This window comes from Calonectris borealis, chromosome 8 (assembly GCF_964195595.1).
Source record: "Calonectris borealis chromosome 8, bCalBor7.hap1.2, whole genome shotgun sequence".
In the NCBI taxonomy this organism is placed as follows: domain Eukaryota; kingdom Metazoa; phylum Chordata; class Aves; order Procellariiformes; family Procellariidae; genus Calonectris; species Calonectris borealis.
In genome coordinates this window covers 11087178-11099859 of record NC_134319.1, presented here as the reverse complement: position 1 = coordinate 11099859, position 12682 = coordinate 11087178, and the positions used below count along the sequence as shown (strand labels likewise).

General features: G+C 36.6%; 1 protein-coding gene across 36 annotated transcripts in view; it reads left to right on the top strand.

Moving 5' to 3' along the window:
* MAST2 (microtubule associated serine/threonine kinase 2) overlaps nt 1-12682 on the top strand; it is a 228833-nt gene that overhangs the window by 126824 nt on the left and 89327 nt on the right. Inside the window, exons 1-2 of one of the 36 annotated variants that reach the window (XM_075155910.1) lie at nt 8768-8785; nt 10875-11031. The exons of 34 other annotated variants lie outside the window; for them this stretch is intronic. In XM_075155910.1, the coding sequence (XP_075012011.1) occupies nt 11009-11031 (23 nt within the window). In that variant the 5' untranslated portion in view covers nt 8768-8785; nt 10875-11008. Of the gene's footprint in view, nt 1-8767; nt 8786-10874; nt 11032-12682 lie in introns of those variants that run through there. One more of the 36 variants, XM_075155909.1, reaches the window with a different exon arrangement.

Here is a 12682-nt window from a genome sequence, read left to right as displayed (position 1 = left end):
TTGGGCAGCACTTGGTGAAAATTCTTAATCTGGTGCTCATTTTGGCAGCACTTGCAGTAAAGTGAAGGGCAGTGACTAAAGAGCAGTCAAAACATTTTAGTGTCATTGTCATCAATATAATTTTAAATTATCTTTTGTTATTTAAAAGCTGGTATTGGGTAATGTTCCTTTACAAGGGTGATTAAATGTGATTAAATGCTGTTTAGCATTAGGGCTAATTAACAGACTCGTAAGTAGTAATTAATTATCAAAATTAGATTACTGTTAAAGTCAATTGAGAACTGTTCTGTTTGGAGAGGAGATCTAATGATTATCGATTATTTTCAAAAGCCTTTTTGGTACTTATTGCTTTTTTCCTCTGAGAATCCTTCAATCTTCAGGCTTTTGACATAGGCCAGTGAATAATTTTCTCTTTAAGAATAGTTCATATAAAAGTCTTAGTGTCAAGTTATATTCCACTGTTACTATGGACTCTTCTTGATAATAATATTTTTCACATATGGGGACCTTCCAGCCATCTGCTCTCTAAATACTGAATGGTTGATGATTCACAGATACATAGCTCTGTGTAAGAGCTTTTTATTTTTGTCCTTGTTGCTTTCACCTGTGCAGCTCTTGATCCTGTTTTATCCTGTCGTTCTTTGTTGTAGTTTTGTTTACTTGGTTACGGTACCAGTGATAGCCATTCCTGCTTGCTTAAAGCAAAGGTTCATCTTGGCAAGTTATTACCATAATTGATCTACTCAGCTTAACACCCTCAGTTTAGCCAGGCTGTGGTTCATTTCCATGGCTATGCAAGTGATACTAGGAGCTGGTGGAAAATGTAACTAGAAAAGCGTATGCCTTAATGTTAAATCGTTCTCATTTTTTACCATCTGTATATTGTGTTTGCAAGTATCTACATAGGTTTCCCCTTCTTGCCTATTTTTCGTGGTGTCGTTGATATTTTTATATGGATGGATGAACAACTGTTGGTGCATCTGACATGAAGTTTATTATACAGCTAGCATGGAAGTTCATGGCTTCTGAAAGAATCAATCTAATTAAGAGTGAAAATATTTTATATATAGCCTTTGAACAACTGAAAATAATGTAAACCTTTCAAAAGAGTAAAAGGAAATGTGAAGTGGCATGATTACAATAAAAATAAATTGATAATAGGTGAAATACGACTGCTATAATTGATGCAACTGTGGAATTGGTTGGAATTAAGGTCATGTATCTTTAGGAAGAAAAGAGAATGATGTCCAAAATTAAACTGAAGTATTGGCTCTCATATTTGAGATCTGGCTTGCACTCTTCTGGGGGTAGCAGGGAAGTCAAATTACTGAAGAAGAAAATGAGGCCATGTTTCACAGCTGGTCCTCTTTATGAGTTGGCAAGTCTTTGTACACCCATGTTTGCCCTTTAATCGAAATACAGATTTACAGCATTTCTTGATATCAAGTTACTTAAAAGATGTCATGAATTGTTGTAGAAGTGCTGGGCCTTGAGATTAAAGGAACATGCATTTCCCCGTTTCAAAAAACATGCTACACTTTTTGTATCACCCTCAGCAAGATATAAACTAGCTTCAATACTTCAAGAAATGGATTCATTTGTTTGTGGTAACAAGGGTGAACGTGTTCAGGTGCTGTATTTCTGGCCTCTCTGGGTGCTGCAAGTGAGGTGACATCTCAGTGGAAATTTTCTTTATCCTAACAAATTGAGGGAAGAGTTGGGTTCAGCTAGATTATTCAAGGGGTATTTTCTCATGCTATTTTGATTTCATGAATTCATGCCAGTTATGGAACATGGTAGGGATATATGGTAGGGATATATGGTAGGGATATATGGTAGAGATTATTTTTATAGGAATGTTTTCCCTTGGAGGTTCTAGCCTTAATAAAGTCTATTGATAATAACTATTAATTTTTTATAGCTTTGCAGAATAGTTTCATAGGTGTTTTTTTTTTTTTTTTTTTAGCCTGTACAAAATCTGGTCACCATTTCTGAATGCCATAGTAGTCAGATCCTTGATGTCTTATTTAAGTAAAACAAAATGGGAAACCTAATGTTGCTCCAAAACACTCAGTGTTTGAGCACAGTACATAATTACTTGATCAGTCTGTAATTACAATGTTATGAGTTTTATATAATTAGGATTTTATGGACATCTGTGATATAATTTAAGAATATATTAATTTATTTACATAAAAACCCTATTCTAGGAAACAAGCATTTAATCAATAACTGTGGTAAGTAACAAGAATATATTACACATAGAAGTTCAACAAATGTACTGGGAGGGTTGCCTGCCTTTATTTAAAGAATTCTTCGTATAAGCTGTTGCAGTGGATGAAGGGAGACCTATATTTAGAGCTATGGCTTGTTTGGGTGCCTGAGTGTGGTTCGGTGTGCAGCATCCTCAGTGAGTCTGCTCTGTTGCAGTAAACAGATGGGCTTCCTGGGCGCCGCAGGGGGCCGGTCAGCTCACCTTCACCCAGGGTGGGGATGGAGACATCCGCCTTGTTTGAATGGGGTCTTCTTTTAGACTTTGGTTCTTTTTCTTATGTATCAGGATTGCTGGTGTGTCTTGATGAGGGTCTTGTAACTCCAGTCCTTCTCCTTCAAGGCAGGTGCAGAAATCCCTTCCATAGTATAAGGATGTATTCTTGGCACACGCTGCCCCAAATCACCTGTGTTTTGGGTTTTGAAGACTACATATATTTTACAACAGCAGGGCAGCACCTGTAAACAGAAGTTCCATGTTTTTAGGGAAGATAAAAAACATTTCAGAATTCAAACTTGATGAGGTTCTTTATATTTTTTATTTTGAAATACCTCAAGGCTTGTCAAGAGTTGGTGATAGTTTCCTATCTGTATTTAAACTTCCTTTTAGTTTAAAGTCACTTGATACACGTTTTAAGAGTTTATTTTAGTTAGAATTTCCTATTTGACAAATGTCAGAGGATTAATGAAGAGGACTACATTCAGCTCTAATGACATTTGGAAATTGTTCTGTTTTTGCAGCAAGTGATATCTTCCTGGTTTAGTGCTTGATTTGGTACAGGTTCTGCTTTCTTAAATGCACTAAATAATTGGTCAGAGTTGACTGCAAGGCAGTATAATGTCACTTTTGGAAACAATGTAGATAAGCAATTCAGGAATAATGAGTAACAGAACAACTTTGTGAATATATCATTATGCATAATGTGAAATGGTGAATTTTGAGTAGGTAATCTTTTGGCAACTGAATTTTAATCTACATCTCACATTGAATGAATGAATAAGTTTCCCAGAATTCATTTCTTTTTTAATGGAAATTTTTCTCTTTATTCCTTTTCTTTTGTACCAGTTATTATTCTTGGAAATATTTTTTCCCACCTAGGAGATGGAGACTACAGGGGAGGGACATATTGGTGATCCCTAAAACTTGACAGGTTCAGATAACTTTTTGTCTTTGTAATGCTGATTGGAAACTGTCCATGTGCTTGCCACATGGTTGGAAATATTCAGGCATGGTGGCCTGAATGGTAGAATTTTTTCATTTGAAGACATAATGTAAATGCTAAAATCCCTGTGTCCTGCCTGGAGCTGCAGTAGCAGAAGAGTTAAACCCTGGGGCTTGGAGCCTGAGGCGTGAATTCTTCTCTTGTTCCAGGCTCACCGTTTGGCCGCCCTTCATGGGACCACTTGTAAAGGATAACCTGGTGGTTTGACCTGGGAAATCAGAGGCTCCCAGGCAGGAGTATGTATTTGTGACTTCAGAAGTTCAAGAGCTTTAATGTTTGCTAGCCATTTCAGCTATAAACCAAGTGGTTCATAATTGGTTTTTCTATATAATTGAGTTTGAAGGCCGAGATCTGCTGCATATGAGCTGACTCGTTTACTACCCCTGCACTATTCAAAGAGTTTGGGATGGTTGAGACAAGCTAGCAACTTCTAGTGAGGAACGAAAAGCTTAGAAGGTTCTTAACAGACTGTAGTAAATATTGAAGCTTTTCTTTTTCTGTCCTTGTCCCCAAATAACAGTGATTTCCTCAAACAATAGTAGTGTGCTCAGTTCTGTACAAAATTCTTCCTTCCACATAGTCTCTCCCTCAAAGACCTTTTGATCTTGAATACAGATACAGAAACAACCCGTGCGCTGAAAGATTCCTGGCAAGGGAATAATTCTGAGAAAGAAATATATATTCTTAACCAGGCAATCATGTGTTTATTATTGTTGACAGACAGTTCCATGCGTCTTCCAAAATTTGTTTTTAATTGTACTATGAGGCAGCCAGGTGCTATTTTTAGTTTTGACTTGGAAAATCGGTGAGTGTGCAAACAGGCCCGTTAATATCCCGCACTGAAGCACTAATAGTAGAGAAGTACGAGCAGCAAGTACCTAGTGTCAATTTAACGGACTTGAGCTGGGGAGAAACAGAGATTATATGACACAGCTGCTTGCATTAGTATGGGACTATTCCTGCCCATCAGCAGGACATTCCTTTCAGATCTGTTTTCTTAAAAAATTACTGTTTGAAGCCATGAGTTGCAATTTCTAATTTAGATAGGTAAACCATTTAGCAGATCAATATTAAACTGAAAGAGTAAGGAAAGTTTAGAATATAAAGAAGGAAAGAAGATTTCAGGGAAACATTGCACCAGTTTTTAAAATTGTATCCCATTTCAGCTGTGTCTAACTATCCTGAGCTATGTTGAACTTTTGTCTCGGATTTAAGATCTTGTATTCAAAACTGTACCGTGCCAGAAGGCCTGCAAGAGAGCTTCACCCTCTAGAACGTATCCGTTAGTGCTCTTTTTCCTACAGGCTGCATGCACTCCCCTCTTCTTCAGTATCTCTCTATTCCTGTTTTTGTTTGTTCATTTAAAATATGCTTGTTCTAGTCCTCCAAGTTCTCTTTCCCCTCATTTATCTCCTAAAATTTTGCTACTTTGGCTAGTGGTTATTATTCTGTCATTCAATCCCTTGTGTGGTACTTGAGAGCACAATCTTCTAACCTAGTTTACATTACACTATTGTTATGAATTATTAACGTTCTAAAATAAAATGTTCAAACCGTAATCTTTGCTCTGGTGAAAGAGCTCTGTGTGCTTTTGTTTTCTTTCCTGTCCTCCCTATCCTTTCCTTTCTTTAGACCTTCAGGTCTTTAGAGCAGGGATATTGTTGATCCAGCCATTTGGAAAAGACTTGCTGTGCAATGAGAGTCACGTTGTCACATCTCGGGGCTGAGATAGGCATTTATTTATATAAACACTAAAAAAAAAAAAAGTTATGGAAGTAATACTTTTGATTCTATTAGAAGACCTGCTGCACAAGTAGAGGTGATAATGCAAGTTTGGGTTATAGCTTGCCTGAGAAGGTGAATATTATTTTTTGTGCTCTCTATTATATTGTTCCTATTTTTGTGTTCCTGTGATTCTCAGTTTTATTTGTCAATAGATGAGAAATTTAAAATAACAACAGAACAGGTCAAGTTATAATTCTCAGCAAAGTTTTAGGGCAAAAATTTCAACCAAAAGAAATCTGGCAAAGATCCTTATCAGCTTTTCTCCATGCTTCATTTTAATGCTACTGTTTATTCATTCCGCTATCAAGAAATTGGAAGATTCCAAAATCACGAAACATCCAATTTTCCAAGTGAATCAACACAGAAATATTGACCAGAAGTGATCCTTTTAGTCACGAGTGTCTGCATTGCCCTCGCAGAGAACTTGCAATTAATTTGAACAAAATGGAGTTGATTACAGCTGCATTCATCTTTGACATAGAGGAACAGCCCATGGGGACGTGTTCCAGCCTGCACCCCACGGCTTAGTGTGCGCAGCCTCCTCTAATATCAAGATGGATCATAAAACTGTGACCTGTCGCTTCTGCAACTTTCCCCTTCTTATTAAAAATAAGGTCAGCTGCAGACTACACCATAGAAGGCCACAGTCTACTTTTTACATACTGTTGTTGTAAGTGGTTGGTATTGTGAAAAATACTTTATTTAATAATTCTGCAAGTCATATTTTCTCTGCAGAAAGTACATTCTCCGGACAAGCAGGTGGTGTTCGTTTGCATGCATGATCTATGCTGTCTTGGCTTATCTGTTTGTTTAGTAGTTTGTGTGTTGTACCAAATAATTTGAAGAGCTGGGAATATTATTTGCTTTTATTACGAGTTGCATTTTTATAGGTAGGGCAGAAGCCTAAATTTAGTTTTATTAGAAAATACAAAAAATGTGCATAAATTTTGCTTAAATTTTGATTTTTCTTTTTTCTTCTCCCAATCAATAAAATCTGTATAATGCAAGCTCTGCTAATCAAAATTGGGAAGAAAAGAAAGTAAAATGAGTATAAAATGAATATTCCCATTTATCTACATTCTCTTTTTTCTTTATATCTGATATGGTTTAAAAGCTCGTTGCTGAGGTGGGCTATATTTATTTTAAAAATGAGCAATTCTGTTATCTATTTTTGTTTCTAGCTATATTAGTTTAGATTTATTTGTGCTATTTTTTAATGTGTTACAGTAGAGTGTAGTAAGATTTAGCATTGCAAACTTTCAAATTTTGTTTTTAGTATTTTAAAATGAATTTTTTTCTGGAGACTGCAGAAATCATTGAGAGTTCCATATCTGTCTATTCTGTACTTTATTTCAAAGCAGAGAATTTATTTTGGGCCAATTTATCTTGACTTATTAAATCTGCTTCTGTGTTCCAGATCTCTAACATGTGTGTCCCTACTTATATATAGGTAGATGTATAGGTTAGAAGTCTAACATATAAACGAAATGTCTTCATTGGAAGAGCTTCTAAATATTATGTATATTTTAGGGAACATTACTTTTGTAATGTATCACCTTTGTGGGTTTCCCAGAATTATTGTAAAACAGTTTATAGAGATATATCAATCTGTAGTTATACAAAAATCAGTGTTCCGGGCTTGTTCTCATGTTCATTCTATCTTGAGCATTACATGTTTCTCTGAGGCTCACAACCTTGAGTAGTTTGTTTGCCTGCTGGTTGATGATATGTTACCACGGCTTTCCCAGACTTTAAGATTAAAAGCTAAGCTTTTGCTGTGAAGATTCATATTATTCCAAAGGAATGACTGAAATAGGGACCAATTTCTGTTAAAAATTCATGGCCAAATTAGGATGTAATTCTGCCTTTAAAACTGGATGAACTTTTTATCCTCTTTTTTTTTTGTATACCAGCACTCATGATGTTTCCCAAGCATGGTTTTGATTTCTCATGTCTCTTCTGTACCATGGCTTATTTTGTAAAGTCTATTCTTATCCCATGCTCTAACTTCATTAAGAATTTATGCTTGAAAATGTAAAATTCATCCTCGTAGTCTGTTCATTACATTAGCATTCCCCTTGCTCCCAGAATAACTCTTCTTAGCCAACATCCTACAAAATAAGCTTTTTGTCTCAGAAAAGCTGTGGTAAATGCAAGGGCTTTACAATATCCTTAACATTTCAGCTGAGCCTAAGTGTGTTAACCACGAAACGAGAAAACAAGCTGCGGAGTGGAAGGTCCTTGCACTGGAGATTCAGATTGGAGCAAACAGCCTGAATTACACCTAGAAACAAATCAGATGCCAGAGGTCGTTTTAGAGTGCAGGCTTGATTTGGTCTTCTGGGTAGTACCTGTCAAACGGGTGACAGCGCTCCCTGCTAGCTGGTTACCAAGCGTAGCCCCAAGCCCGGAGGCACCATGTTGATCCTTGGCACCGTGTCTGGTCAGGTTGCTGCCGTGAGACGGCTGTTGGATGTTTGCGGTCTTGTATAGATGAGGAGAGCCCTTTCTGCTTTTGTGAGCTAGTAGTTGTGATCCGAGGAACAAAAAGCCCTCTAATTCACCCACTTAAATACAGCTCTGTTCCCTCTCTTTGCTCTTTGTTTTTGTTCATTTTACCCTACTTACTTGCGTGTTGTCTTGGTTTAGTTTTTAACCATCCACTGGTAGTTCCTCAGTCCTCAATCCCTGCGAAGACACGAAGTGTGCCAGCTGCCTTTGCTGCTGCTTTTTCTCTTAATTTGTCCTTTAAGCTCTGCACTGTAGTTTCCCTGTAAAACAGAGGGTAATAACACCTGCTTTTTCAAATCTGCTTTGCCACAGCAGTCTTTTTGGAATGGGTTATGGACAATGTCTATCAAGGACTGTATGTGACAGTTCTTTGGGATATATACAAAAACCCTGTTACGGGAAAATTTAGCAATAGCCCGGTCTTGTTACTCAGTGCAGGGAGCCAGAGGTGGAAGAATTCTGCAAAGAACTGAAGCCGGTGAAGTGCTGTACTTCTTCATGGAGAGGCTGATGCAGGTTGGAGTGGCAGGAGAAGAGATTAAGATATTTTCCTGTTTGCAAATGCTGTTGCACAGTGAATTCATTAACACTGTATGACAGGTTAGAAAGAAAGTTTTAAGTGCATACATGATAAAGATGAAGAAATGCTATGGTGGCAACAGGACGCTCAGTCTATGTTTTCCTTTGGATAAATTTTGGCTGGTGAAAAGGAGGGAGAATCTTTGAATGAGGGCACTGAGGTTATAGCAGACTCTGGATGCTGTGTTTCTCTCAGGTGTTACTGAGTGCCTTCAAGAACATTTTGGATAAAACGTTAGAAGATTTCTGAATAAATGTGAAGTGAGATTTTCATAACTGATGTTTAGTATTGTTATTTTTCAGATAGCATTTCTCGTTTTTTATGGCGTTTGAATCACATATTGAGGTTACATTTGATTTAATCAGAGAACTGACATTTGAATCACACATGAAGAAGACAGAGCTCGGGAAAGAATGTGAGTTCTAGTAACTTATTTAAAGAGGACAATTAACCTTTCCATGGCATCTGAGCTCAATCATTGATTTTGTGAGCTTGAAATAATGTTAAGCTTATGTTATATTGAAGTTGCCAAACATCTTACTAGTGTTATTTGGGAAGAATAGTGTTGTATGGAATATTAGCATACTAATAAGTGATATTTTTGTGAATAAAACTATAAAGAAAGAATCTTTCTTATTAAATATTCGTAGGATTTTGGGCACAATTAACTTTGTGTTTTAGCAGTGCTTGCTTCTTATCACTATTTGGTAGTGTTTTCATTTAGAAAATACTAATCTTGATGGTACAGCTGTAGTTAACATCCTCTATATCTAAGTGAGTACAATTTTGTAAGAGTAGTTTTAGAACTATGAAATCAGAGCAGTTGCTTATGCTTAAGCTATGCAGTGATATAGTAGTGAATTAGATAGCATTTCAGGCTATCCGCTGTGATGGCAATCCCTGTTAATTCAGTAACTGTCCCAGATTAAATTTACATGAGGAGTTGGCAGCTTTTATTCAGGTATAGGAGCGTACAATGCTGATAGCTAATTCTGCCTCAGTTCAGTAAATGTTTCTGATCCTTTCAATCATTAACTATTGCAGTCACTAGGATGTTCCCTGCATGGGAAATGCACACCAGAGGGAAGTTTGGTTGTTCTTCACCCCCAGAAAATTTGGCCATCAGTTCTCAGTTTAATCTCGGATGAATGTGTCTTTGGGAGCCCTTTTATACAGAGGTAGCAATTGAAATCTGCTTGAACCACTGTAGTAGAGGAGTATGGCTCTTTAGTTCTGTATTGACTTGGTGATTTCTGGAGCTAGGGTGATTTCTGCCAAAAAGGGAGGAAATCTAAGATTGTATAACCTAGCAAATAACAATAGAAAAATGAATCTTAAAGATATATTCAACTTAACGTTTTCTGTCAGGCTGTTACTTACATGTCTTGAGATTGCAGTCTGCTCAAAGACAGTCTGTTCTTCATTTGCGTAGGTCACTGTTCAAATAATAATGATGCCCCAAATAGCTCAACACACATCTTCCATGTAATTTTTTTTTTTAAAGGAACCCTCCTTTTTTTAGAAGCATATAGGAAGAACTTTTTTCCTTTCTTTGTATTGAATGACCAAAGTTTTCTGCTGGAGCTTTTACATGTTACACAGTTTTAATATATTGTTAGTGGTATAGAGCAGGTATCTCTTCAGTTCATCTGCATTAACTAACACTTACTTATAGTAGAATAATTTTCTGTGCTTATTGGGTATGCCATTTAAAGTTTAAAATAAAATTGATATTCTCTTTATAGAGAAGGAATGCATTTTCTGGTTTGTGACTCCTCCAAACAATTTAGCTTTGCTAGTAAAACGGTTTTAATTTCTGGATATTTCTACTGAATAATTTGCGGTTTAAAGGCTATTCAAAAAAGTTATATGGCTTTCAAAACAGTTAAGTCTGAAAGTATCAGGTATTTATGTGAGACAATACAATGTAACTTATTCAAGTAATTGAATAATTAGGAAGAGGTAGGTTTTTTCCAAATAGTATTTCAGCTGGTTTCCATTATAAGTTTTCCTTTACCATAATGTGACACAGGAAAATTATCTTCATTTGAAAACTACTGGACTACTACAAGTTTCATCCTGGTTGAAAAATTTAAAAAATATAGTCAAGAATATTTTGTGGGAACTTCTCTTGATGTATAGTTAACTTAAAATGTAGTCAGTCACAAGAGTTTTGACCTTTGGGATATTCTTTTTCAAAATGTCCTCAATGGTCTCCTTGGTACCACTTCAAACTTTACAGGGAGTGCAGTTTACTTTTAAAATGACAGGTTTTATTTAAAAGAAAGTGGTCTTATACCAAGTGAATTTATTTAATGATAAATGTAGCTATTATGAAAGAAGTCCAGAAAGTAATGGGTTTCGTGTGGACTGTTTGCCTAATTGCATTCTCATTTAATGTCAGGCTTAATTAATGTCCTACTTTGGTAATGGTAGAGACAAGAAATTGGGGAAGTCCTTGATATTGGCTATTTATACCTGTCTAGTGGATGTGGTGTCTTTAGGAGGGCCCTGGAAACCACACATTTTGTCGGCAGAGAAATACTCCATCATCACAGGAGCTGCCGAAAAGTTCTGCAGGTAGTCTTTTCTGAGGACAAGTTGGGCATGAAGTGGAGAAGGTGCACTGGGGAGATTGATGGAGACTGAATATCCTGAAAGGTGAGCAGAAGAATTTTATAAGGAAAGAGGTTTCTTCAGGTTTGGAATAGCTCAGGGTCAGGAATTCACAAAGACATATTAACGTTTTTATGAGTTAAATAAAATAGAAAACTCATCTTGTAACCTATTTGTGTGAGTGTGCTATTTTTCTTGACATGCTTTCTGATATGCAGAAGGCTACACTTTTGAACTAGTGAGGAGTTTCTAGTCCTGATTTTGCAACATGTTTTGCTTATCATGCAAAGACAGTAATGTAGTTCCTTAGAAGGATTTAATTTGTCATTGTAGATGTGAGAAAATCATTACACTTCATACATTTGTTACAACTAAAGCGAATTCTCCATGTGACATTGTTGTATTTAAAGACTCGACATATTTTTAAAAGATGTTTGACTGTTTCATTGTGTTCTTCTGTTTTTCTAGCAAAAAACACTGCATCTCCAAGTATGGCATGTTCACATTTTTTGGTACTCTGAACTTCTCTGTAGCTAATGTTTGGGGACAGTCCCAAAATAAGCGCTTTGCAGTTGCTGATTTGCAAGATTAGATTTTGCTATTGGCATATGGAACACACATTTTGAAAAGCAGGAATATGAAGTGTTAAAGAAATTTCAGCTGTTTGTGAACCAGTGTTATATAATTCCCAAAGTGCTTTTTGCAGTTCTTGGGTACGTACATGCTCTGCAGAACCATGTTAAATAGCAAGATGGGTGGATGGACAGGTTTCAGATGGTAGCAAACATCCCGCTCCCCCTGTCCTGCTTGGGGTGCCCCGTATTCCCCAAGAGCAGCGGCGGACGGACAGAGTTTCACTGGGTTAACGCTGCCGTAGAGCAGTAAGTCACTGACGCCCATGGGGAGCGTTCTCCTAAAATGGCTTCTCCTTTTTGTGTCCTTCCTGTAAGAGAGGTGAAAGTGCTGGTGCGGAGTACGGTGATATTATGAGTGATATGTCTTCAACTGCTGAGTTTTCAATCACTTTTGAAAAAAGCACAATGAATATAAATTTAGGGTTTTAGCTGGTTGTGATTTTTATTTGCTAACTATAAGCAGTCCGGAATTTATTTTTGTTGTGATGGGTTTATTTTGTTAGTTAACTGAGCACTTTTTTTCCCCCATTATTGCTTGGGAATTTCAATTCATGTTTTAGCTGACAGAGTAAACCTGAGTATCTTTATACGTTTTCAAAACCAGGATTTATTGGAATTGGAGGGTCGCATAATATCCTGAATATAATGCTAAAATGCTGTTCTTCAGTTTCTATACTTAATTGGTGTATGTTATTATGTGGATACAAAAATGAATGTCTTTATTCTTTCTCATCAGTAGTAGATAGTGGCAGAGTTTTGTCTGGTGGTACTCTAAATTAACTTTGTGAAATCAAACCAGAATGTGATTTAGGTTCATTTGATACAAATGTTTAAAAGCACTAGGAGCAGTGGCTGTGTTGAACAGAGATTTGGTTCCTGCAGCATGCAAAATCACATTTCCCTGTTTTGAAGCTCAGATGGAAGGGCATGCTTTGCTGAATCAGATACTGTGATTCCTGATAAATGTGTATATTAAAAATGTGCTGTTATTTAATGGAAAGTTATGAAGACCATCTAATTCTTTCATGTGATTCTGTGGAAAGCTAAAGGGAGCCCACTGG